General features: G+C 50.4%; 3 protein-coding genes across 14 annotated transcripts; 2 read left to right on the top strand and 1 right to left on the bottom strand.

The window, feature by feature from the left end:
• Positions 1–2,755: 2,755 nt before the first annotated feature.
• On the top strand, positions 2,756–7,261 carry APOBEC2 (apolipoprotein B mRNA editing enzyme catalytic subunit 2). Its single transcript, XM_027896799.1, has 3 exons — positions 2,756–3,148; positions 5,895–6,442; positions 6,967–7,261. Exons 1-2 carry the CDS (start codon positions 3,024–3,026, stop codon positions 6,433–6,435), a joined length of 666 nt encoding a protein of 221 aa, XP_027752600.1. The 5' UTR covers positions 2,756–3,023; the 3' UTR covers positions 6,436–6,442; positions 6,967–7,261.
• An 893-nt stretch (positions 7,262–8,154) lies between these two features.
• Positions 8,155–11,423, bottom strand: OARD1 (O-acyl-ADP-ribose deacylase 1). 4 transcript variants are annotated; one of them, XM_027896822.1, is made up of 6 exons: positions 11,366–11,423; positions 10,578–10,645; positions 9,828–9,972; positions 9,663–9,721; positions 9,100–9,212; positions 8,155–8,779 (listed from the first exon to the last, which is right to left on the bottom strand). In XM_027896822.1, exons 1-6 carry the CDS (start codon positions 11,391–11,393, stop codon positions 8,677–8,679), a joined length of 516 nt encoding a protein of 171 aa, XP_027752623.1. In that variant the 5' UTR covers positions 11,394–11,423; the 3' UTR covers positions 8,155–8,676. The 4 variants fall into 4 exon arrangements, with proteins under 4 accessions (XP_027752623.1, XP_027752624.1, XP_027752625.1 ...); XM_027896823.1 differs by lacking the exon at positions 11,366–11,423 and adding an exon at positions 11,078–11,176; XM_027896824.1 differs by lacking the exon at positions 11,366–11,423 and adding an exon at positions 11,101–11,119.
• A 2,569-nt stretch (positions 11,424–13,992) lies between these two features.
• Positions 13,993–23,677, top strand: NFYA (nuclear transcription factor Y subunit alpha). 9 transcript variants are annotated; one of them, XM_027896813.1, is made up of 9 exons: positions 13,993–14,079; positions 15,644–15,724; positions 17,975–18,121; positions 19,497–19,628; positions 20,281–20,386; positions 20,867–21,033; positions 21,674–21,847; positions 22,097–22,198; positions 22,976–23,677. In XM_027896813.1, exons 1-9 carry the CDS (start codon positions 14,005–14,007, stop codon positions 23,027–23,029), a joined length of 1,038 nt encoding a protein of 345 aa, XP_027752614.1. In that variant the 5' UTR covers positions 13,993–14,004; the 3' UTR covers positions 23,030–23,677. The 9 variants fall into 9 exon arrangements, with proteins under 9 accessions (XP_027752614.1, XP_027752613.1, XP_027752612.1 ...); XM_027896812.1 differs by having other exon boundaries at positions 15,644–15,727; XM_027896811.1 differs by having other exon boundaries at positions 15,641–15,724.
• The last annotated feature ends 2,468 nt before the right edge of the window (positions 23,678–26,145 follow it).

The following is a 26,145-nucleotide window of genomic DNA, read 5'->3' as shown; positions in this document are numbered from 1 at the left end:
CCAAGGCTCCTCGTGTCACAGGGGGGTGTGAGGGCTGGGGACGGAGAGCCCGGGTTTGGCTGTGAGGATAAGGCAGGTACAGAGCTGAGAGCACCACTTGGCCCTGCCCCAGGACTCTCCTCAGCCTGGTGTAACACCTTCCACCAGCCCTTGGGTCAAACCTGTGGGACACGAGTGTTTCCAGCCCCTTCTGTTAAACCCTGGCTTGGTGGTCCTGCAGCGGGAGGAGAGGGAGAGCCCCCAGGTGAGAGCCCCCAGGGGCTTCCTTCCAGGAAGGAAGGAAGGAGGGAGGGAAAGCTGCCCCTGCACATCACTGTCAGTGTTTATTTATTTATCACGTAGCGGTAGTTACAGCTGGAAAAAGCAGGAGGGGGACTGCTGCCAGACAATGTCTCCAGGAGACGTTTTGTTAGTGCCACCAGCTGTCCCCTCGGAATAGAGAGCACGGCTGAGCCATGACTCACACACCCAGGCTCTGGTTTCACTCTCCCATCTATCCAAAAATGTTCCACCAGCCCAAGAATGCCACAAAAGCCACCTTTTCCTGGTAAAGCCTTTGCCAGGCAGTGTGTGTGCTCAGGACAGGGAACAGCCAGGTTAACTTTGGAACTCCTGCCGTGAGGGGGCTCAGCCTGGAGAAAAGGAGGCTCAGGGGGGACCTTCTGGCTCTGCAATCCCTGACAGGAGGGGGGAGCTGGGGGGGGTCGGGCTCTGCTCCCAGGGAACAGGGACAGGAGGAGAGGGAATAGTCTCAAGATGTGCCAGGGGAGGGTCAGGTTGGACATCAGGAAGAATTTCTGTGGAAAGGGTGGTCAGGCCTTGGCAGGGGCTGCCCAGGGAGGTTTGGAGTCCCCACTCCTGGAGGTGTCCAAGGAAGGCCTGGCCGTGGCACTCAGTGCCCTGGGCGGAGGGACAAGGTGGGGATGGGGCACAGGGGGGACTCAATCCTGGAGGGATTTTCCATCCTCAGTGATTCTAGGATTCTGTGAACAAATTCAGACCCACCAAAATAAAATATTAAATCACTGGGGAGTGAGGCAGGTGGAGGGAAACCTTGATAAAAATGGTGCTGGCAAGAGCTTGATTTGGGGTAACCTGAGTCTGCTGGGAGCCCCTCCTGTGAGCCCCAGCCCCTCCTGGCACTCCGTGCCCTGCGTCTGGCTCAGAACAAGCTGATGGAAAAAACCTTCCCTGGCTGGCCTCAGCCACTAATCCCGAGCTCCCACAGCCCTGGACACACATGCACACGTTGGGGGAACTGGGGTCACTCAGAAACACCCGGCACAAGTGACCAAAGCCCCCCATGCCACCCTGCACCGCTGGATTGACAGCAGCTCCGCGCTGCCCTTTTATAATTTGGCGCCGGCAGACGCTGCAGGGGGGATCGTGGCTGTTCCAGGCACTGCCCTACAAGGAGCTGGGAGGCAGCTGGGAAAGGCTGCAGAGAGGGAGAGTCTCGGTGCCACATTCCCCAGATTAGATTAGAGCTCAGCCCCGGACCCTGTGCAGGGGCTGGGCTGGTGGAAGCTAAAGGCTTCAGGAAAGATGGGACCCCAGCCATCAAGAGCTTCCAAAAATAAAGCAAAGTGGGTCAGAGGGGCCAAAGAGGGGCTGGAATGCTGCTTTAGACCAGAAGAGTTAGAAGGAAACAAGCTGTCACTCACTGAGAGAGGATTCCCCTCCCAAAGGCACCGCCTGAAATGTCAGAGGTGACAGTAACGGGACAGGGGAGCTGGAATTTGAGCGTAGTTACCACGCAGGAGGCAGAACACTTCACCTGCCCTCCAGGAAAGTATTTTAAGCTTGAAATAAATAAAACTCTGAAAGATATATGTTCCATGAATAGGATGTCTTGGAACTTGTCAAATCCTTGGAACTCGTCAAATCGAGCTGTTGTCACAGAACTCCCTGAGCTCTGTCAGTCACCACAGAAACAACCCTCATCACCAGCAAACAGAGGGAAAGTCATCCCAAAACCTGCAGGAATGATGTCATTGAGGAAAAGTCCAAAGGATATTCAGCACAGAAAGGCAGGCTGATAGCAAGGGGGCTGGAAAAGGTAGCAGAATTGTCTACTATAATGATTTATTATCTATTGTAAATTATCTATTATAATGTATTATTAATTTCCTAGGATAATAAATGATCTGCCCAATTGCATAAATTTATTCCACTTTGCGATAGTGCAGGCTTCTCCAAAGCCTCTAAAAAGCTGACTATAACAGGATCACAAAGGCTGACTTCGGCCCCAAGGCAGGTATTCCCACCTGTTTGATCTCTGTGGAATACAGTTTATCCTCCCCAAACCAAGAGTGGTATTTCCACTGAGTACTGACTGAATACTCAATCAAATACAGCTGCATATTTCATACGAATCCAGATCTTGATGGTGGTGGGTTCTGAGCTAGGTGCAGAGCCCACAATACTGAAGAGTTGATTCCCAATGTGCTTTGGTTCCAGCCTGACTCCTGCACAGCCACACACTTCCCACTCCTTTGCCTGGTGGCCCATGTGGCCAAATCCACCAAAACCAGGCATTTTTCAGCAAACCAAATGGCTACGAGCCTTTCCCCTCGTGCCTGAGCCAAACCAGTGGTCCTTCAAGGTCAGCAAGAGGATCAGCTGGCAGAGGAAGGAGATGGAGAAGCTCCAGGTCTCCCTGTGCCAGGTGTCTGTCACAGGAACGGATAAATACACACTTGTGCTTCCAGGATTTTCCACCCATTGCTTATCCCGCCCACAGCGAAGTTGTCACTTAATTTGAAATTAAAAGGGGAGCAGGAGAGATTGTTGAAAGGAGCTGGGGAAAGCAAGGGAAGGAGGTGACACCCGAGAGTCCTGGATCACCCTACCCCAACCAGCCTCTGTCGCTGCTGCTTTGTTCCATATTTAGTTCCTGACAACTGTGCCTGGGGCAGGAACTCCCAGCTCTGTTTTCCCTCCTCTCTGCACTCCCAGAGCTCTCAGAAGTTGCTCTTTCTCTCTCCCAGTGGCTGTAGGTCAAGCCCACTGCACTGCAGAAGATGGCAGAGAAGCAGGAGGAGCCCAGCAACGCCCAGAACGGGGAACCCGACAACGCCGAGGAGGGCGAGGGCAAGAAGAAGAAGGTGAAGAGGGAAGACCTGCCACCCTTTGAAATCGTGACAGGGTAGGAGATTCGGATTTAAATATGGGGGTGGGAGTGAAGGGGGATGTTCAAAGGGCTCTGCCTCAGCTCTTACGGTGGGCGATTAAAGCAGCATCTGCTGTCAGCACATTTCTGAATACGGTTCAAATTTACTGGGGAATTCTGTTAAAAGTTTTGCTGAGCTGTGAAAGGTGGATTCACACCAGGCAGGCACACAAACCCACTGGTTTTATATCAACAGGGCTATTTCTGCAGTGCTGGTTCCCTCCCAGGGCAGGCAGTCCTGCATTGCTGGCTGATGGTATTAGGATGGAGGGAGCTGAATATTGATTTCTAGCTGTGATCAATGGCTCTTGTCTGAGAGTTTCTCTACCTGTGGATTAGGAAAAACACCCCTGCTATGGCTGATTTGCTTGATGGGCCTGAGGGACAAGTATTTCAAGAGATCTGAAGGTCCAGAGCTTCCAGGGCTCCACAGCCACAGCTGGAGCCTGACTGCCATGAAAAGCCCAGCCTGCAGAAAGGCTCCAAAACAAGGGGCAGTTTTCAAGGCAGTGGAGCAGCAGCGAGCCTGGGTGGTCTCTGTCACACAGTCATAGAAATATCGATGTCTGCAAAGCTGTGGCTTTTAAGAAAAGCATATCCCTCTGCTAGGAATGGGGCTAAGGCACCAAAATTGTGGATATAAGCCACTGGACCAACTTCTTAACACTTAAAACAGGTACTAAAATGAACGTCACTGAGGACATTGGATTTCTCAGCCTTAGAGCACCCAACTTACAACTAGAAATGCTGAGGAACTGAGTAGCATCTTCAAACTTCCTTGCCAACCCCAAGGCTCTGTGCTAATCGTGGCTGAAAAACACTTTCTCAGCATCATCTTGCAATTAAATTATTGGTTGAAATGCCAGTAGCGTTAGAGGATTTGACAGGATTTTCTGCCCTGGAAAGGTGAGAGTGAGGAAGTGAAGCAGAAATTGCTGAAAGAGGTACAGAAACCCCAGAGATTTTCATTTTAGGGACACTGAGAGTTCAGAACAGGCCTTGACCTGTGATCTGTGCGTGGGTTTTTCTGATGATTTACAAATTTTCAGCCAATCAAGGCAGTTATGTGACTGATGAGGAAACACACAACTGCAGCCATGGAAGCACTTAAACCCAATTACGCTGCATTTCAGCTTTAGCCCTGGGATTAGGGGCATCTCCTGACTCACAGCCAAGTTCTCAGGCTGCTCTCGCAGCTCGGAGGAGCCCAGTTTACAGGGAAGCACTGGAAGCCAATTACTCACTTTAAGAATATTAACCCATTTTTTTTTTGTTGGTATTTGGCTGAACCCAGACCTGGTTGATGTAATCGTAATCTGGGAGCATTTCCTGACGGTAGACACATTATTTACACTTTCCCCAGGTGTAGATGAGGCTCCTTGCAGCAGTGATAGATAACCCCCTGGCTCTTGTTGCTCATTTACAGCACCGTTGAGATAATCCCCATTTCAATCCCCTCATTAGAAGTTCTCCTTCCCCTCTCCTGCCCAGCACACAGTGCCAGGATCACGTTGGGCAGCTGCTCTTTCCCTCAGCCCATCTGATTTCAGCAACTTAAATCATATTATTTGGCCAAGCCAGTGAGATTCCCACGGACTGAGGGTTCTGCCTCAAAGTTTCAATTTTTTTGTCTCAATATGATCTAACAGGTGACAAAACACTGCTAGTCAGGGAAAACTTTGATAAATTAGGTTTGAGCATTCAGAAATCCCTAAAACCCACCATTTAATGATGCTTTTCAGAGCAGTTGGAGAATGAAGGTTTCCACTTCTACCTTCCCATCCCCTCAGGTGAGTTGTGTCACAGCAGATGATTTATATTAAGAGTATTGTGGGAGTTCAGTGCCTGCAAACAATTTTTAAAAGAAACTTTCCATAGACATTTTTGGTCTTTACAACTCCCTGACAGGAGTGGGGAGCCGAGAGGGGCCGGGCTCTGCTCCCAGGGAACAAGGGACAGGAGGAGAGGGAACGAATGGCTTCAAGATGTGCCAGGGGAGGCTCAGGTTGGACTTCAGGAGCAATTTCTTCAAGGCAAGGGTTGCCAGGCATTGGAAGGGGCTGCCTTAGCATTGTTTATATTCTCTATTGCAAAGTTATTTATTGGAGTGATGTATACTCCATGCTGCTGGGAGCACAGATTGAGGTGAACATCCCAGATAATCTCAGACACACGCCGAGATAAGCAATAAAATCCATCTGGAAGGCCTGACTAAATCCATCTCCAAGACAATCCATCCCAGAGCAGTCGCTGCTGCTTCAACTGCTCATCAAACCCCAGACCCAACCCCCTCAGTGCTGTAACCCCTTTGCTGTCACAGAGTTAAATCAGGCATGAAGCTCCATGTGACTCTGGGGTATTTAAACACATGATGTTACAGTAAAACAACTTATTGTGGCCTTACAGAGTGTGCTGTGGAACGAGGCAACGGGTGGCTTATGTCAGTCACCATAGCTGGCCTTCAATCACTAATTAAAGAATCGCCAACCAAAGGACCACTCATTGTCCAGGATACAAAGCAGGAAACACACCCTCTCATGGCAAGGTTGGGTTTGATCTTGGATATTTTAGTAAACCAAAGTCACAACATAAACCTTTTAATACGCAGGCAAGTACAGGGAGATGCAGTGACCTGTCCACGGTCCCCCCAGGACTGACCCAGTGCTCCAACCCTGCCCTAAACCTGCCCCTGAGACACCTCTCTCCTCTGCCCTCTCCCCAGGGAACGCCTCCCAGCCATCTTTTTCAAGTTCCAGTTCAGGAACGTGGAATACAGCTCCGGCAGGAACAAGACCTTCCTGTGCTACGTGATGGAGACGCAGGGCAAGGAGCCGGCGACGAGCCGGGGTTACCTGGAGGACGAGCACGCGGCGGCCCACGCCGAGATGGCCTTTCTGAACACCATCCTGCCCCGCTGCGAGCCCGGCGCGCGCTGCACCGTCACCTGGTACGTGTCGTCCAGCCCCTGCGTGGGCTGCGCCGAGCGCATCGCCGACACGCTGCGCAGGAACAAGGCCCTGCACCTCACCATCATGGTGGGCCGGCTCTTCATGTGGGACCAGCCCGACGTGCAGGAGGCTCTCCGCAGCCTGAAGGCGGCCGGCTGCAAGCTGAGGATCATGAAGCCTCAAGACTTTGAGTATGTGTGGCAGAACTTTGTGGAGCAGGAGGAAGGGGAGGAGGCGAAGTCGTTCGTGCCCTGGGAGGACATTCAGGAGAACTTCCAGTACTACGAGGAGAAGCTGGCTGAGATCCTGCACTGAGGCTCACGTGAGTGAGGATTCCCACCTGGCCACTCGTCTCCCGTGTTTAGTTCAGGCTGTTAAGTCACAACCCAGAGCCAATTGCAGACACTCAGATGTGCCAGGCTGGGGTTACCTGAACACCGAGAATAATCCCTGGCAGTAACTGTCCCCTTCCAGGACAGGAACATGGCAGGAGCTCCCCCAGCAGATTCCTAAGGATATTTAGTGCTTTTCTTTTTTCTCCTCTGAGCAAACACCTCCAGGAATAAAGAATTAAAAGGTATTTGAGTCACAAAGTGCCACCAGAACACCTGGTTTTCCCCACATGGATGATATTGAGGACACAGGTGGAAACAGGGAGAGGAACGTAGAGAAAAGGGGATTTTCCTCACCCCATGGAGTCTAACCCCCTAAAAAAACACCATTAAAGGAAATCACAATTGTAATTGCAAAATTCCCTGGGTTTTTTGATGGGCTACTAAAGAGTCACCTATTTAAGCCATGAAATACAAAGCATTTAAAACTTTTAATATGTGTCTCTTCATCCAGGACCTATTCAGAGATCTATGAAGAGAAGTGACAGACCTGGACACCTGGGACACTCCACTTCCCAAAGCTTTGATTCCAGTAGGATGGAGAACCAGCTTCTGGAAGACAAAGCCCTGTGGGACTACGAACACAACCGATAACACAGACCTTTGGTGTTTGGGATTTTTTTGGGTGTATTTTGTTCCTCCCCCTCCCTGCCCCAACCAAACCCACGCTGTGGTGAAAGGGATGGCAGTGACCTACAGGGGAAGCTGTGGGATCACATTCTGGGAATACTCCATGGGAAAAGATCTTAGAACAAAGATGATGTTAGAGAAATACATTAGAAAGTCTGTACTTCATAAAAGGGAAAGAGATTGAAGGTGAAAAAGAGGTTTTCTCCCTCTGTTTTTCCCAGCAGTCAGAGCTGTGATTTAATTCAGGGCCAACAGCTCTGCTTTAAATTGCGATGGAGCCCAAGAACTTGATTTCAAACACATCAAACACCTTCTCCCCTTGTGCAATGTTATTTGGGATATAAAACTGGGAAAAGCAAAGTGAAATAAAATGGGAAGTCACTGCAAAAGCCAAAGCACTGTTTATTCCTTCTTCTCTACTTGCAAGAGGGCCTAAATTGAACCTGACAAGTGGGACAGGACATCCCAGGACAGCCACAAAGGGAATATTTCGTAGCTGAGAAGGGAGAACCATATGCCAAAAAAATTTCCAGAGTACACACAAGCACTGGAGACCAGGATCATTTTCCATGTAGAGCAAGGCCCAGCCCAAGCAAGGCTCCCAGATTTTTTATTGTGGGAGGATGGGAAACCAAACGTGAAGGAAATGGGGAGTCTGTGGGGAGTTGCTCAGTTCCAGAACCGAACTTTCCAAAATCAGGTGTTTTCCAACCATCTGATGAACCAGGTGTGTTAATGATTTACTTCTGCTATGGGTGACCAACTCCAGCCTACGTGTAACACCTGAACTACAAATGCAATGAGCAAAGAAACGTGAAAATCCAATTTCAAACTGCACACTGTGAGTTTTTCAGGGCACAAGTCATTCCCACATTCAGATTCTCAGGAAACTCAGCTCTGCAGACTACAAAGTGTACAGCTCCTGTAGAAAACACACCCCCAAGGTGTAGTTACACAATTCCAGCTTTCCCTCCAATCCCAGCTCTCCCCCAGAACAGCCACAGGGATGAGCTCTGATCCAACAGCAGGGCACTATTTATTTATCATCACAGCATTATCCTTAGTGAACACAAAATCACCAAAGCCTATCTGTGGCTAGAAAGGAGAAATTAAACTGGTAGACCTGTACCACAGGTGAAGTGAACGAGTGCCAGGTAGGACATTGCAAAACCTGAACGGCAGTGACAGGGCTCCCTGCGGCAGCTCATCAACCGAACCAGAAACCCACCAACTCCCCCAGCGGCAGCGGCTGTCCCGCTCCCCAGGAGCTGCAGGGGCTGCGTGGAGCCCCAGTGACACCTGGTGGCTGCTGGGACAGGCTGGGAACACCCCGAGCGTTCCCACAGCACCGCTGCCGCCTTCTAATTAACACCCAAATTAACTGCTCTGGAGCTTGTTGCTGCTGGGAGCCCCTGTCACCGTCACACGAGTGAGTGACCCCGTACGCAGAATGTGCTCCCCAGGCGGGTCCCCCTTGGCAGTCCACAGGTTCCACTCCCAAAACTGGGGGAAAGGGGCTCTTTGACTCTTCTGCTCACAGGCTGTAAACTGTGATCTTGATGTCAGTGTTCTCAAACACTTCCCCAAGGATTGCTGAAACTTTATCCCACTCCAGGCCATCAAGTCCACATCCAATCCTGGAAGATAAGACACCCAAAGAGCTGGAATGGCCTCATGCTGTGCCCAGCCAGCCCTTGGAGCGGCTGCAGTTTGGAGCAGCCCTGGCTCAGCTCCCCATAAACCAACAGAACACAGTGAGAAGAAGGAAACAACTCGAATTTGTTTTGCTGTTACTGAAGCACACTGGGAAATGCAAATGTCATTTGCCCAATTGAACAGAGGAGCTGGATGGGGGTGGATACTCGAATTCTTCTTTCACAGCAAGGATTCATCCCTCAAACATCCCTCTAGGCACAAGACACCCAAGCAGTGACATCCCAGTGGCTGGTTCCCTCACCTGGGCATGGAGATGTCCGTGACACCGTTGTGCAGGCAGTGATCTTTCATGGCTTCCAAACTCCTCCGCATGGTCTCATAGGTGGGTTTGTGGGAAACCTTCTGCTTTGTGATCTGTGTCACAATGAAAAAGGTCAGCTGTGCCTTTGGCATGACCACTGCAAACCACTGCCTGTTATAAAACATATTCCACGACATTCCCAGATTTTTTTACAAGGGCCTGGAGTGACAGAACAAGGGGGAATAGCTTTACACTGACAAGAGGACAGGGTCAGATGGGATATTGGGAAAAAATCCACAGGTTGCTCAGGAAAGTTGTGGCTGCCCCATCCCTGGAAGCGCTCAAGGCCAGGTTGGACGGGGCTTGGAGCAACTTGGGATAGGGGAAGATGTCCCTTCCATGGCAGGGGGTGGGACTGGATGAACTTTGAGGTCCTTTCCAATCCAAACCATTCCGTGATTCCATGAACATGACCAAAAACCCCACAGATATTAAAGACTTCACGATATTGGATACTACAGTTTACCTAGAGGGAGGGGCCCCAGTGACATCCCAACTCTTACCAGGTAGTAAATGTATCTGTCGTCTCTCTGCAGAACAGCCACCTCCCCCGTCTTCTTCTCTGTGAGCAGAAACCAAGGTATTTTTAAAACACCCACATCCACTCCATGAGCCCCGAGCAGCCTGGAGCACCATCCCTCCCTGCAGCTCCTGCAGAGAGCACTCACGCTGATCCAGCAGCTCCTGGACGCCCCCGAACTTCTTCTTGAAGAGCACGGCGATGCCGGCGCCCATGCGGCAGTCCTCGCTGATGCAGTGCGCCAGCGCGTCCGACGGCGGGCACGAGAACAGGTCCCCCTTCACCTCCCGCAGCTGGGCACCCCCACGGCCGGCAGAGAGAGGAGACAGAGCACAGGTGGGCACAGGGAACGTGCCCAGCCCGGACGGTCAGGAGCGCGAGGCTTCGAGACGCGCTCCACTGACGGAGGAGCTGGCGTGGATTCCAACCCCGCACAGAGCATTCTGAACCCCAGATACAGAATGGCAAACCCCATACACAGAATTACAAACCCTGATCTACAGAGGGACAAACCCTACACATGTAATTACAAGCCACTACTCAGGTAACTAACTATCCTTACTACAAGATCACTTATGAGCATCATGTGCCAGCCCAGCAGGTAATTTTACAGAATCAAAGCTTTCAAGGAGAATTATGTGACAGAGCACAGCTGGATCGGTGCACACCCCCCACACCACCAGTGTGTCAGTGCCAGATGTTTGGGCACCAAGGTGAGCTCTGTGCTGTTGTGCAGCACCTGCACCACTCATAGAAGCACAAAAGCGCATGAAATTCTGCACTGGCAGCCACTTTGCTCCCCAAAGCTGCAGGACGCAGCCAGTGCCCTGCTGTTGGAGCTGTAATTGCAGGGAGACATGTGTCACAGCAATATCCCAGTAACCCATTTCCTACGCACTCTCTCCTCCTGATCCTTGGAGAAGTGGGTGGCCATGGTAACGTGGGGGATGGAGAAGGCTCCTGCAGCTGCAAAGATGAGAGAAAAACAGTTGTTAGGAACTCCAAGACTGGCAGCAGGCTGGTACAGAGGGTGCGAGGCTGAGCTGCTGTATGTGAAACAGCCCAAGGGGAGGCCGGGACACCTGCGCAGGCCTGTGCAGAGCCCGCTGCGCCCACAGCTCGGGCCGGGATGGGGGGGGACCGGTCCTGGGTCACCGCCCAGCGGGCACTGCCAGGCTGCTGCTACCGCCCTCCTCCTTCTCGTCCTCCCGCCCCTCAGGCCCCCTCCGGCGCCGCACCCGCGCTGAGCACAGCGATCTGCCGGGCCGAGGCCGCGGCCTGCGCCACGCCGAGCCTGCCCAGCGCCGCCCACATCGCTCCGGCCGCTCCGCAAGGGCGGCCCCGCCTCACGGGGGCATTGCCGGCACCGCCTCACACGACATGGCGGCCCCGCCTCACACAACATGGCGGCCCCTCCTCACCCCACACGGCGGTCCCGCCTCATGGGGACATGGCGGTACAGCCTCAGCCCACAGTGAAACAGAGCCGCTTCACGGCGATGCACACAGCATGGTGACACCGCCCCTCACAGCATGGCGACACCGCCACACACAGCATGGCGAATCCTGCCACACACAGCATGGCGAATCCTGCCACACACAGCATGGCGAATCCTGCCACACACAGCATGGCGAATCCTGCCACACACAGCATGGCGGCGGGGCCGCTCTGGGCGCGCGGGCGGACCCCTCTCTATGGTACCGTCCCAGAACATTCCGCGCCGGGGGGCGGGGCCTGTCGTGCCCGCCCCTGCCGCGCGAGTGCGGGGCGGGGCTCCCCTCGCGCCTGCGCGGCGCCGCTGCCGCGCAGGCGCAGAGAGCGCGCGGGCGGGGCGCGGGCGCGGGTTGGGCGGCGGGCACCGCCCCTCGCCCCCTTTGTCCGCGGTTGGGCGCCATTTTGCACGGCGGGCGAGTGCGGGCGCTGATTGGGCTGCGGGGCCGCGCGGCGGAGCCAATCAGAGCGGGGCGGAGCGGAGCGCGGCACGGTGAGCGCGGGGGGAGCGGGACGGGGCTCCCGGCGCGGGAGCGGGGCCCGCCGGGACGGGGCAGCGGGGCCGGCGTAGCGCGCGCCTGCCCCGGGACTGCCGGCGAACCGGGGCCCGGCCGTTCCGCCGCCGGGCAGGGCAGTCGGTGGCTCGTCCTCCCCCACCGGCTCCCCGCCCTCCCCGGGGCCTCCCGGAGCCTCCCCGGCGGCAGATGGGCCCGGGCCGCCCCCCCTCCCTGCTCGGCCTGCTCCTCCCCCCCCTCCTGCTCGCGGCGGTTCGCGGCTGCGGTCGGTCCGGTCACGGGGGCTCCGGGAGCAGAGCCGGGGCATGAACCTGGGCTCGGCCGGCGGTTCCCGCAATCCGGGGCCGTCCCGGGCTCAGACACCCAGCCCGGGCCCCGCGCTGTGCCGGGGGGTCCTGCCGGGCAGCGCAAAGCAAGCTGCGGGGATGAAACCCCTGTGCCCTGCGGCGCTGCCCTTGCAGGGGTCACAGCTCTGCCCTGGGAACTCCCGCCCGGTCAGCGGCGCGGATGGGACATGTTCGGACCGGTCCCGGGGCTGGGCATCGCGCGGGTTTGCCCGGGAGACTGTCACTGGGGCGGCTTCTGTGCCCTCAAATATATGTGTATATATATATTTATAAATAAATATGTACTGTTGGTGTGCAGGGCCAGGAGTTAGACTTGGATGATCCCATCAGGTCCCCTCCAACTTAGGCTATTCTGTGAGATATATATATATTTATTTCTAGTGTGTATCTGACTGTCTGCTCCTGGAGCTGGAACCCTCAGTCATTCCCGGTGCGTTCCCAGTGAGCTCATGAGGGAGGAGCTCCATCCTGCCATTGATGGATCCCCGATCTTTAAAATTTAACTTGACTGCTCTGTGCTTAATGAAGGGAATGAGATAATCCCTTGGAGGATGACGAGCCAGCACGTGGAAAATCTGGTCTGTAACTTTGGCCATGGCTGGTGCAGAGCATTAGGATTACAGTGGTCCTGATATTTTAATTAAAGAGGACAGGCTTGATCCAGGGGGCTGGGATGAGGCATTCCCAAGTAGAGGTTTGCCTGTGCTTCATTATTGGCTGTGGCATTAAGGAAACCAGAGAACTCCTGGCAAATACGGTGTCCTGGCACCCTGTGCTGGATATTGAAACACTTCCTGGAGAAGGAAACGTGGGAGCTGCTCTCTGACAGGCCCACAGGCATTTGGGGCAGAAATGAAGCATCCAGTGCAAAAGTGAAATGAGACCCGTGACAGACACCAGCATCTTCAGGAAGAATATTTACCTTCTTTTATTCTGGCAGGCTGTGAGAAACTGTTAGTGAATGGGCAAAGGATGGAGCTGAAACGGCAGCAGTAACAACAGCAGCTGTTCCAGGGAGTCTGGGACTGAATTCTATCAGCATTCCTTGGAAAACTGAGGGAGCCTGAGGGGCTTTGTTGCTTTAAGCTTTGAAAATTAAAGTTCCAGGCTGTGTTTTCTTTCCCTGATGCAGCAGGTACTTGCTCAGTCATGACATGAATCAAAGACCTCGTTACAGTAACAGTAAGAATTCCTCCCTTGCTGATCCTGCGAGCAGCAGCGTGAGGGAAAGGGAGGTGATGGAGCTGATGTTTTATTTCAGTTCATGTGTGTAGGGAAAGGGCCGAGGAACCAGCAGCAGCAACAGGGTGGAGGCGCTGGGAAATCTGCCGGTGGTTCCCAAAATATATGAGGAATATGTTTGACTATATAAATTCTTTATGGCAGAATTAACCCCTGTGAGGGTCGTGAGGCTGCCCCATCCCTGGGAGTGTTCAAGGCTGAATTGGAGGGGGTGGAACTGGGTGGGCTCTAAGGTCCCTCCCAACCCAAACCATTCCATGATTCTGCGAAAATAGGAGCAGAGGAAGGGGTACAAGGAATGGTATGTAGTTGGAGAAGGAGAGAGCTTCACTTATCTCTGCTGAATTCTTGAAATGAAGTTTGGTTTTACACCCAAATGGTGTGTTTTGGGAGGTTCTTTAGCAGTGACACTCCCCCACAGGCAGGTGTCTGTAGCCCGGGACATGCAGACTCCAAGAGGAGGAGGAACAGGTTTGAGCTCCAGTTTGAGGCACTGAAGATCAGGACAGAACTGAGATACTTTCTGCCCTTCAGCCAGGGTAGATGTGCTTGACTTGACCCCTCTGGTTCCTTGCTGAGCGTTGTGAAGGAGGTGAAGCTGCCTGTGAGATCCTGCCCCGGGGCAGCAGATGCTTTGCTTTGCTGTGCAGCCCCTGTGAGAGGAACCCAGATCCTGCAGCCTGGGACAATAACGAGCTGCTCTCTCCCTGTCCCCAGGTGGTGTGAGGCCATGGAGCAGTACACAGCCAACAGCAGCAGCTCCACGGAGCAGATCGTGGTGCAGGCCGGGCAGATCCAGCAGCAGGTATGGAAGGGGGGCAGGGGGGGCTGGAGGGGTCAGTGCTCACTGACACGCCCTTCGTGTCCCCAGAGGGTCACAGGAGCACTGAGGGGCACTGATCCTGCCTGGACACGTGCTGACCTGACCGGTGGCACCTGCTCAGGGATCTGACCTGGCTGAAGGTCAGAGGAGATGTGGGGTTTAAAATGCACTAATTGTGAAATTCAATTGCAGGTGTAGAAGTGTCCAGGTGTCAGTGTAGCAGGGAGTTGGCAGACTGGGGCATGTGAGGAGAGGAACAAATCTCTGAAAATGGAGGATCAGACTGTGAGCAGTAACAGGCAGTGGTCCACAGGAACAGTGGAGGTTCCCCTCCAGACTGAAACAGGTTTTGTTCAAGCCCACAGAGGCTTCCTCCAAGCTTCCTCAAAAGAAATCTTTATTGAGATTCTTCATTTTAGAACTGCAGGTGGATCAAAACAAACACACAGTACAGGAATTAAACAAACCATGCAGCTTGGGATGAGCTGATCCCTTCCAGACAGAAGTTCCTGCGTGTTACAATGTGCAGATGAGCAGGCCTGGGGTTTTAAGGGCTTACTGATTTTTACTGTTAAACTTCCCCCATTCAGATTTAGTGATGTATTTTCAGATCAGTTGTGCTGCTGCTGAACTTCTGTTGCATCTTCTGTTTGTTCTGGTTCAAGGCAAGAGGAGTTTGGTAGTTTGTCATGCAAAGGGATGAGCCACTGGATCATGTTCTCAGTGAGATCTGCTTGGCTTTGGCTTCAGTAAGGACCAGCCTCTTCCATTGCATTTAACTACCTTTTTCAGTCAGAACAAGATTGTTCTGATTGAGGTTAAAAAATTCTATGTGAGGGTTTATCACAAATACCTGCTTCCAGCAGATAACCGAAGTTCTATTTGGTTTTATTGGCACTTTCACTGTCAGTACATGCTCCTAAAGCCTGTGTTTGACATGAGATATTTTTCTAAAATAAGCTGTTTTAGGAGGCTGCTGCAGTACAGCTCTTAGGAGAGAGCTGTCCTTCATCTCCCCAGAGCTAACACAGTTACACAGATTATTTTGGGACTCTTACCAAGGAGGCTAAAGATAGAGAAGGCTTTTAGCTCTAACTGCTCTTGCAGCCTCTCCAGATTGTCCTTCAAGGTCAGTGGTGGGCAGAGACTGACACAGAGAGGGCAGAGATGAAGCTCCAGCTGTGCTTCAGGAAGGGGTTTGTGGCCTTTGTTGTGACAAACCAGTGTGACCAAACCCTGCAGCCCTTCACAGTGAGAAACCTGGGCACTGAAGGGAGCATTGAGCAGGATAGAATCCTGAAACGGAGGTTTCAAATTCTGCCAGACAATCCCCCCTGTCCTTTGTAGGTGAACTGAGCTGGGGTGTTGAAGCCTGTCAGCGTCACGTGCAGTTCTGTTGGAATTCCACCCGTAGGTTTGCTAAACGTTCCCGTTCCTCATGTTCCCAGAGCAGTGTGTATGAATTTTACGCTCACCCTCGTCGTTGTCTCGTGCCAGAGCTGTGCATTTCCCTGTTTCAAGCTCTCCCTGTTCCTGTTCCCAGCAGCAGGGAGGTGTCACTGCTGTCCAGCTGCAGACTGAGGCCCAGGTGGCATCGGCCTCAGGCCAGCAAGTCCAGACCCTGCAGGTAGTGGTGATCTCTCTGATTGTGTTTGTGAGCACTGCATGACCCTCCCCACGCCACATATCTAATGCTGTGTTTGTTCCAGGGTTGCAGGAGGGACAGGAGGATTGGAACAGCAGTACCTGTGCTGGATGCTGTGGGGCTGGGCGGGGTTTTCCATGGCCTTGGAGCTTCAGGGGGGTCTCCCAGAACCCCTGCTGCATTCAGGAATTCCTGCTGCTGTGATTCCCAAAGGGAATAGGCGTTAAGTGGGGCTTCAAGGGAAAAAACATCCAGATGAGGAAGTGGCAGTGGAGATAAACCCCAGAGATTTCCTGTAGTTCAAGGAGATGAGTGTTCTGATCTCCCCTGTGAGCAGTCCTGTAGTTCTTCACTACATGACAGGCAGAGGTGGTGGGTGAGCCCTGAGCTTGAAGAGTGAAAGCTTTTCCTGTGGTAGAAAGGGCACCTGGGGACAATATTGGCCTCTCTGGGATGGAGTGATCCAATTTCTTATTTACAGATGAATAACACGGGGCAACTCAGGAGCAGTGGGAATCCAAGCAGTAAATACATCACAGATGGAAAGGAAGGATTTGCTTCAGTGTGAAGTATTTTCTGTCTGCAGACCCCATTTCCTTCCCTCACACAGACTTTACAGGGGCTCACAAACCCTCCTTAAAGCAGCTGACAGACCCTGGGCAGCCACAGCATTTAGCACTGCACTTTGCTCTCAGTTTTTTGGATTCCTTTGGTTTTGAGTTCTTCAGAGCGGGAGAGTTCCAAGGAGCTGGACTGGTCTTGCCAGGTGCAAAGTGAACACAGCATTTTTTATGTTCAGAGTTCAAATCTGAATCGCTGGCTGACTTGGATTGCTTGGGTCACTGTGGCCTCTGGTTGTTGTTCTGTTCCCCACCCTTTTTCATTTTGTCTTGCTCTAATTCATTAACAAAAGTCCTGGAATGTGTCGTTTTCCTTTCTGCTTATTGGATATTGTGCTGCTGCCTGTGCTTCTCTGTGGCTGACATGAGCATGCTCCTCCCTGTAACCCAGACCAAATCCTGCTGATGTGGTGAGGGGCGTGGATGTGACCTGTGCAGGCTGAGGGACAGCAGTGTCCCAGCTCTGAGCTGGCCTGTCACCAGGTCTGGGTAGGACTCCTCTCTGAGGTACAGCTGGTTGGCACTGCTGAGGTGTGTGAACCCTGCAAGGTTCCCTCTGTCCCGCCTGTCCCAGCTCCCAGGGACTCACAAGGAGAAACATGGGAACTCAGTGACCTTCTGCCATGTTGTGTTGCTGTTCCTGAACTACTCAGCTTGTGAGTGGTTTCCTGTTTCACAACTCATTTCACATTTAAGCTGTGGAGGAGACCATTTTCCAAGATATATTTGGGGAACTCGGGGATTTGGCAGGTGAGGGTGTTTAAACAGAGAGCTTTCCCCCTTTTTCTTTTCATGGGCCTTTTTCCCAGTGACCAGAGACTTTCATGCCAAGCTTGCCATAGAATCCCAGCCTGGTTTGTGTTGGAAGGGACCTCAAAGCCCATCCAGTGCCACCCCCTGCCCTGGGCAGGGACACCTTCCACCAGCCCAGGCTGCTCCAAGCCCCGTCCAACCTGGCCTTGGACACTTCCAGGGGTCCAGGGGCAGCCACAGCTTCTCTGGGCACCCTGTGCCAGGGCCTGCCCACCCTCATATATGTATTTATGTTTATAAATCCACTCTAAGCCTTGCTGGGCTCAGAAGTGGCTGCTGCTCGTCTGCTTTTACTTTTCCTCACTGAACTACATTTTGTGTTGCTCCAGTTACAATTTCACTTAATAACCATGAAGAGTTTCTCTAAGCACATCACATGCTCCGTGTCAGGAAATGGAAATGTTGTAGGCATGAAATTGGAGAGAGCTGAAGCCACTGCAGAATCTCCCTGTAAGAGCAGCTTATCCAGGGCTCTCTCAACAGGCACCCCAATTAAAGATCAGTAATTGTGATGTGGAGAATGGAGTTTCTTTTATTCCACTTTGCTCTTGGGCTGTGCATGAAGGGAGTTACCGTGGCTTGAAAATCTAGTAATGCTTTTCATGCTTTATAGCAATTAGACCGCAAGAGAAACAGATAATTTACTAAACCCAGGAGCACGTCCTGGAGGAAGCTTTAGCAAGCCAGGCTGTTCTGAAGGCAGGTCAGTGCCTGTTGCTGGGTTTGTGTGCCCACCAGGGCACCGTGGGTAATCCCTGGGGGGGTTTTTCATTGTGTCTCTGTCTGTGGTTGTGTGCAGGTGCAGGGGCAGCCGCTGATGGTCCAGGTGAGCGGCGGGCAGCTCATCACCTCCACCGGGCAGCCCATCATGGTGCAGGCCGTGCCCGGCGGGCAGGGCCAGACCATCATGCAGGTGCCGGTGTCGGGCACGCAGGGGCTGCAGCAGGTGAGTCAAACAGCCAGGGCTGGCTGCAGCTCGCTGGGGACACACAGGGTGCTCCCCCGGCCGCGGGGCCCAGCCCGCTATGGGCAGGGGGGTCTGGCACCGAGCCTGGCAGGAGTGCCAGGACAGGCCCTGGTGAACTCCACTGTTGTGCTTTATGGCTCGGTGCAAACCCCTGGGCTGAAGTGCACTGAAATACAGCTGGGTTGGGTTGGGGTTTTCTTCGACACTCGTGGAATTGGGTTGGAAAGGACCTTAAAGCCCATCCTGTTCCACCCCTGCCGTGGGCAGGGACACCTTCCACTAGCCCAGGTTTTTTGTTTGTTGGGATATTTTTTTTCATTTTACCTGGCCCTTGCAGTGTACTTGGGGATCTGGTGCCTGCTCAATTCATGGCTCAGAAAGAGGATTTAAAAAAAAAAAAAAAAAAAAAAAAAAAAAAAAAAAAAAAAAAAAAAAAAAAAAAAAAAAAAAAAAAAAAAAAAAAAAAAAAGTGAAGGAAACCTTTGGAAAATACCTCCTGTGCTTGAGCTCATCTGCTCTGTGATGGCTGAAGGGGAATTTAACATCCCTGCTGCACAGAAGGCAATACTGTACAAGGTACAGAAGGTGGATTTTTTGGAAACAATTATCTGGAAATAATTGTAAATTTAAAGAGGTGGTTGAAGTGTGTTTGTTTGTGAAGCAAAGGGAAGAACTGTAACCATGGCACAGTGGAAGTGTCCTGGTGATTTAGAAGGGGATTTAGGAATCCAGGTCAGCACAGTCCAGGAAGGCAAATCAAGTCTTGGTGTTTTGAGAGGTTAATTTAAAATGTCTTTTGTTGAAAACCATTATATTTTGTGCGAGGTATTTTCCAGTCTGGTTGTTAGAGGAAAATCAATAACTGGGTTTTTAAGCACAAACTTCAAACCATATTCCAGTTCCCTTTTTTAATCTAAGAGTGTTTCATGGTGATGGAAAGACTTTGCAAAGCTGAGGACAACTTTATATATACCAAGAGTACTTCTGTATGCTGGATGATTAACACTCCACGGATGTCTTAAATCTTAGTCCTCTTTTTCTTTCACCTGACTTATTATTACCAGTTTCATGTGAATAATTTATTTCTTCTGACTGATGTATTGTGTAAGCAGTGGAGAACTGCTGGAGCACAGTGACACAGCATGCTGGTCCCTCTGCTGTGTGGCTGTGGTGATGTGTCACAGGGAGGAATCCATTAAAACTCTTCATTTTAAAATGGAAAAAGAGAAGACTTGGTGCTTTCTTTTTCTGTGCAACGGTAAATCATCCTCAGAGATGACTTGGTCATGCTGAGGCCAAGGAGGGAGAAATCAGAGGCATAGTTAATGTTCCTTTCTGACTCTTTCTTCCACAGATTCAGTTGGTCCAGCCAGGTCAGATTCAGATTCAAGGTGGGCAGGCTGTGCAGGTACAGGGGCAGCAGGGCCAGACCCAGCAGATCATTATACAGCAGCCCCAGACTGCAGTTACTGCTGGCCAGACACAGGTAACTGCACCAGCATGAAAGGCTTTTCTGGAGAGGAACAGGAAGAGAAACTTGCCAAATGACTTAAGATGTGGTTAAGTAAAAAAGGGAAAAAAAAAAAAAGGAATTATTAATATTGAGGGCAACTTGAGAATAAATGTCATGTTTCTGTAGTGTTCTCATGCATAACTCTGGGGCAGAATAACTAGATTGCATGTTTTTATCCATTGTGTCTCTGTATTTTATTGGTTCGTGGATGTTTTTGTCTATTTGTTGAATTTTGAAAACATGAAGCATTGCTAATTCCATACTTGGGCCATTTTGTGGAGTAGTCCAATCACACCTGGGGTTTCTGATGCTTTTGTTTAGGACCAAAATTAAATTTTGGAGCAGAATAGTTCTTCCTTTGGTGTATTCATAGTGAGTCAGGAAACCTAGAATTTGTTCTTTCAATATTGAACACTGCACTGTTAGAAAAAGTATCTCACATGTGCTTCAGGTGTTTTATCTCCAGTTATTTGGCTTGTGCTCCAGCCTATTTCTTGATGCTGGTAATGAGGCAACAGAAACAGGTGCCTGGAACACCTCAAGCACCATGTGTTAATTCAGGAGTTGTAGAATGTGGAAAAAAATAAGCAATCTGTAAAGTTGCTGTGTTGTTTGTTTTGTTTAGACCCAACAACAAATAGCAGTGCAAGGCCAGCAGGTCGCCCAGGCTGCTGAGGGCCAGACCATCGTGTACCAGCCCGTGAACGCCGACGGCACCATCCTGCAGCAAGGTAGAGGGGCAGGGGGGCAGTGGTGGCTCCGGGGGGGGTTCTTTAGTGCCCTGTGATCATTGTCAAAGCAAACACCGAGCTGCAGTGCTGGGAGGTGTGTGAATGTGGGAGGAGATGTTTGTGTTCTGCAGGAATTCACTCCGAGGTTCCTTCCCCAGAACCCTAAAAAATGGGTCTTGTCTTTGGCGAGGGCTGTTAGAATAGAAACCCTCAGTTTGCTGTTACGCCTCGAGGCACATGGTCTCCTACATCACCCTGGGGTTACTGTGCAGGTACAAATGCAAAACCCAGGAGTTCTGGTGGAATGGAGTTATTAATTTCCATGCTTTCCTGAAGCTCTGCATGTTATGGAAGGATGAATGAGTAAAAACACAGAAGTGGGACTAATGGTGTTCCCTTCTTTTTGTGTGCGTGTTTTTGTTTCGTTTTTCTTTCTTTCTTTTTTTTTTTTTCTTTCTTTTGTGTTTTACTTCCTTAAAGTTACAGTCCCTGTTACAGGCATGATCACCATTCCAGCAGCCAGCCTGGCTGGAGCACAGATTGTCCAGACGGGAGCCAACACCAACACCACCAGCAGTGGCCAAGGGACGGTCACAGTGACACTGCCAGTGGCTGGAAACGTTGTCAATTCAGGGGGAATGGTCATGGTAGGTGTGAAACTTCCCACCGGCGTCTTTAAGGGCTGAGATCTCAGGTGCCTTTACACAGATCTACCCGGATTTTCTCAAGGGTGTGGAGTGATAGGGAGGCCTTAAGGCTTAAATAGTTTAGAGTCAGACATTGATTTTCTCGAGGGTCCCTTAGGATTTGTGTCTCTGGTTCACAGAGGTTTTTCCTGCCAGCTCCTGTTTCTTTTGTAGTGTGAGGCCCTTTACCTGGAATTTTGTTGGTGCCCACTAGATGTCAGCAGCTCTGCAGTGTTTGCTTAGAAATGCTGTGAAATTAGCATGTAATTCAAATAAGAGAGAACCCAAAAAAAGGGAAGACTTGGTATGCCCTGTTTTGTTTAACTGTACAAAAAGCAGGAACATGGTCATGGAATTGTATAATTTATTGAAATACTGCTTTTATCAGAAAAAAACAGGCAGGACTGATAAGTAATTAACTTGTTCTGTTTTGTTCTGCAGTTTGAGAACAGCTTTATCGCTGCTTTTAATTTCAGTAGCTGCATTATCTGAGCAAAACCCAAACACTTTCCATTTTAATGTTTTGTGTTTTTTTTTTTTTTAAATATTTTTAGTGTTCATTTTGTGTTGTCTAAGTACTAAGCCCACCTTCTCCATGCAGATGGTGCCTGGAGCTGGGTCAGTCCCAGCCATCCAGAGAATCCCCCTGCCTGGGGCAGAGATGCTGGAGGAGGAGCCCCTCTACGTGAACGCCAAGCAGTACCACCGCATCCTCAAGAGGAGGCAGGCACGGGCTAAGCTGGAAGCAGAGGGAAAAATTCCCAAGGAAAGAAGGGTGAGAATAAAACTCTGGGGTTGTTTAGTGCTACAGCAGGTGTGTCTGTTGTGTGAGACAGGCCCAGAATCCCACGCTGGCTGGATGCTTTGGGGTGTCATTGGAGCTGGGCTACCAGTGGGTGTTGCCTGTACACACCTTGTCTGTGGGCAGGGGGATGGATGGGGGCAGGGCAGGCTTTTCCAGAGGTCAGGAATTTCCCCTGGGAGTTGTGGCTGATCACTCATGTCCCCCTTCCCTTTGCTGCAGAAATACCTGCACGAGTCGCGGCACCGACACGCCATGGCCAGGAAACGGGGAGAGGGAGGACGCTTCTTCTCCCCCAAGGAGAAGGACAGCCCTCACATGCAGGTCAGTGGGCTTTTGTCTGGGTGTGGGGCAGCTGCCCCTTTCAGTCCTCCACGTTGCTCTTTACAGGCCTTGTACTGGTTTGTTGGGGTTATTTGGAGGCTGTTGACCCTTGTTCCCTTCTGCCTTTGAATTTATGTTTCAGGCATTGGAAAAAAAACCTCCCATCTCGCTGCTTGTAGAGAGTAAGTGAGGTTTGCCTTGAGGAATTAATTACAGTAATGTGGATAGAAGTGTATTCACTTTGTATTTCTTAGGGCAAACTCACACAAACGTTCTGTGTTTGTAAAACAGCCTTTCTGGTTAGGTACCAGCACTGTTCTTTTAGGACACGAATTCAAGGTAGAGATGCCTTATCTTACATCTGATGGAAAATTAAAACATGTGAATATCTGATTCTCAGCTGCACATTGATTTGCATAGAAAGTGCAAGGCAGGTTTCAAAGGAAGGGACACAATAGAGTAGAATTAGCAGATTCTGTTGTTGATCAGTTCTTTAGAGCAGTCCTGTGGCTTTAGGGAATATTTCTTATTCTGAAGTAGAATCCTTCCCAAATACCAGGCCAGTAATAGGTCTTCCTGATTACCAGAGACAGCACCTTCCTGGGAACTGTTAGGATTTCTGTGCCCCAGTCTCTTAGAGTGGCCTGTGAAACCCAGGAACAATAGGACACATGTCAGTGTGAAGGGAGGGTGGGTGTGTCTGCTCCTGGGAGCTGTGTGCGCTTCCCTCTGCTCCATGGAAAACTAGTGAAGTCTGGATGTGTTCTGTGTCTGCAGGATCCCACTCAGACCAACGAAGAAGCGATGACACAGATGATCAGAGTCTCCTAACCGCTGCTGCCGGGGGAAAACACCTGGATGGAATTCCCGGCCCTCCTGCCAGTCTGTCCTGCCTGTCCAGTGTGTCCAGCGAGTCTCAGAGTGGGACAATCATCGTGTCACAGCCTGTCCTTTTCTACAGAACAAGCACCACGTGTTCGGGGCGTGGTGGAGATTTTAACTCAACAAACAGACTTCCAGACTGCCTTGGTGCACTCTCCTGATCCAGCACAGGGAGTTTGGAGTCTGAGAGCTCGTCAGCTGCACCACAGGACTGTGTTTGCCCAGCAGAGACGTATTTCCATCCACTCCTCACACCTTCGGACTTCGTTTCCCTGAACTGGTCCCTGTTGTTGCACTTCTGGACCTGGCAGAAACTGAAGGGGATTCTTTTCAACTCCACCTTGTAAATGTGTAAACAGCAAGCTCTTCCTGGGGAAAGGTTCAGCCATCAGTCAATGATAGAAATACTCAAGATTACTGCAGGACTTGGTGTATTGTGTGTCTGTTCCAAGAACTAAGGTGGGAGAGGGTGATGTGGGGAGAAGGATTTCATTAGTAAAAGCAGTCTCTGGGGAGGGGGGGTTGTATGTTTATTGCCAGTAGTTATTGCTTTGGAAGAAAACTGGATGCGAGTATAAAAGTGATTTAAACTTTTAAGTGAGTCTCTTCCAAAGGATTTTTTGTTTTACATCTTCCTTCTAACCTGCCAGTTGAGTGCAGGGTTCCTCCAGAAGACTTGATCAGCTTCATGATGGTATTTTTGATGCCCAAATCAACTCTACAATTCTGCAGAGTGAGGGATGTTCCATTACAGCAGCAGCTGGGGCAGCTCATCCCATCCTGAGGTACCCAAAGGACTGTTAACAAGTGGAGGCAGATACTGAAGAACCTTTCAGGCTTTATTATAGGTTATTCTCTTTGAAACAAAAAAAGAAGTGGCACTTAATGAAAGAGGAGAACTCAGTTTTAAAAAAAGGGACTTCTCCATGACCTACAGCTGGCTTTGGGCTGAGCAACTCCACAAAACAGATTTATCTTTAATTCAGTAGCTCGTTCCAGATTCTCAGCCTGCTCCATTCTTACTGCTTTGAAATTTGGTGATGGGAGCAGTAGCCAAAAGCAGTTATCAGGTGATCTCGCATCATTCCATGCCTGTCCACTCCCACCTTTAATGAGTTTAAAGCTGCTCTGTGTATCATGTGCGTGCTGGAGTCAGTTTTTCTGTTCTGCAGTTAAAACTGGATCACAGCAGTGAAACTTGGGGTTGGGAACATTGCCAGGTGAATATGACCCTGAAAAGGTGAAGCTGCAGAGTGAGGGGTTTGGGGGTTTTTGAGCAAAGCAGCCAAGGGTGGCTGAGACTGGGTGAAATTCAGTGAAGATTGTTTTCAAGTGACAGAGGAAGTAAATGCAGCTTGAAAAATAAACCCCACATTATTTCTTCCCCCTCCCTGCCCATGTTTTCTCAGTTACTGGAAGCTTATGGCTAAAGGCAAAGTGGGGGACGAATCAGCCAGTTGTGCATACAAAAGACAGAGCCTTGAAAATTCTATTTACTTCGTATAAAACAAAGGTACTAAAGCTAAGAGGAGGAGAAGTGAGGGAGTGCAAGAGGAGGGAGCAGAAAGGTGAAGAGATGCTGGATTGTACATTGTCTGCAGGCAGTCCTGGAGGAAGGGGATGCTTGTCCACATACTAGGGATGACTGCCTGTGGAAGCAGGTGGCCAGTGGAAGGACGAGGAGGAAATGCAGGTGGGTGTTCATAACTGGGCAGCTGGACGTTCTAAAGGATTCCAGTTCATTTTCCTGAATTCTTAGCTCTGTGTCTGTGCTCTGCCCACGGTGTTGATGGCACTGTCAGGGCCCTGGGTTTCTTCTGCCTTAAATTCTTGCCCAATTCCAGCGTGGTGCTGATTTTCCTTAGTTGGCACCTGAAACCCTCACGCAGCATTTCCTGGGAGCTCCCCCATTTCAGGAACGTGCAGCTCTTTTAGGGAATAACATTTGCTTTAGTTGGCTTTGCAGCAGCATTGTAAATATTTTTTTTAGAGCATCTGTACATTTGTTGGTGGAATATTTTAGTGCTGGAGTAAGAGCCTCTCCACGATGCTTCTGCTTTTTAGCTGATGGTTAATCTCTGTCCTGAGGGAGCCCTTCTGAGAGCTGGAAATTTGAGAAGCAAGGTTATTGCTCTGACATAGTTTTTATTTTGTTCTTTTTTGTTTGTTTGTTTGTTTTTTTATGAGTAATTACTTTTCTTAAAGAACTTGTAAGCTTCTTCTAAACAGGTAGAACTTGTTTCCCAATAAGCCCTTCATATCTAGGTTCTCTGATCTGTTGTTGTAGAATGTATATGAAGACATGATTTGTGTTATAGAAGGTCTTATTGTTGATGCTTTAAATAATGATGCGACAGCCTGAGTGCTCTGAGCAGATTGTTTTGTTTTGGGTTATGTGTATCACTGCTGGAAGTCCTGTTTACTTGGTGAGGCTGGAGTCACCAGTCAACACCACGGTACCAAAAATGTCTGCTTTCTTTTCCGGGGGAAATTTGTGAAACTGGAGACATCGTCCAGTTCAAACCTCTCCAGTAATTAAACGAGAATTCTTTGTTTATTGGCTACACTTGAGCAGAAGCTTCGGGGGAGAGTAAAAGGGTGAGGATAAAAGAGGCTCGGGGAGAAATGTGGTTGAATGACCCAGAGCACTGAATCAGTGAACCCTTCAAAAACCAGATTTATATGAGTGTAAAGAGTGGGATTTGGGAAAAAATGGTTCTCAAGTGATGCTAGATGGGTTTAAGGCCCTGCATGTTAAAAAGAAGGGAAAAATAAACTTTTCTTTGTGAATGGACAGGGGAGGGTCCTGAGGTTAAAGTAATGTCAGGCAAAGTTTGTATATACTTAAAAGTTTATAATTTTTTTTATATGATGCATTTTTTCAAGTGTATTTTGGTCTTTAATAGATGCAATTGTAAGTACTGTGTACACTCTCCAGCTAATAAAATTTGTAAACCGGGGAGCTTTTTTCCTTTGCTTGGATGTTGTGAGTGACGTGGCAGCTGCAAGAGCAGGGGGTGGCCTTGGCCCCACTGTGGGGATGGCACGGCCATCTTGGCATCCAT

Source organism: Empidonax traillii, unplaced genomic scaffold, assembly GCF_003031625.1.
Source record: "Empidonax traillii isolate 1590-97213 ecotype Southwest subspecies unplaced genomic scaffold, ASM303162v1 scaffold516:size646513, whole genome shotgun sequence".
NCBI lineage: Eukaryota > Metazoa > Chordata > Aves > Passeriformes > Tyrannidae > Empidonax > Empidonax traillii.
The sequence above is the reverse complement of the archived record's forward strand: the minus strand, read 5'-3'. Positions and strand labels throughout refer to the sequence as shown.

Coding starts and splice junctions, on each gene's coding strand:
- OARD1 (XM_027896821.1), bottom strand. CDS start 10,993: ATGTGGGCGGCGCTGGGCAGGCTCGGCGTGGCGCAGGCCGCGGCCTCG. Junction 10,646..10,917: donor GATCGCTGTGCTCAGCGCGG/GTGCGGCGCCGG, acceptor TCATCTTTGCAG/CTGCAGGAGCCTTCTCCATC. Junction 9,722..9,827: donor CCAGGAGCTGCTGGATCAGC/GTGAGTGCTCTC, acceptor TTCTGCTCACAG/AGAAGAAGACGGGGGAGGTG.
- NFYA (XM_027896810.1), top strand. CDS start 14,005: ATGGAGCAGTACACAGCCAACAGCAGCAGCTCCACGGAGCAGATCGTG. Junction 21,034..21,673: donor ATTCAGGGGGAATGGTCATG/GTAGGTGTGAAA, acceptor TTCTCCATGCAG/ATGGTGCCTGGAGCTGGGTC. Junction 21,848..22,096: donor AAATTCCCAAGGAAAGAAGG/GTGAGAATAAAA, acceptor CCTTTGCTGCAG/AAATACCTGCACGAGTCGCG.
- APOBEC2 (XM_027896799.1), top strand. CDS start 3,024: ATGGCAGAGAAGCAGGAGGAGCCCAGCAACGCCCAGAACGGGGAACCC. Junction 3,149..5,894: donor CCCTTTGAAATCGTGACAGG/GTAGGAGATTCG, acceptor CCCTCTCCCCAG/GGAACGCCTCCCAGCCATCT.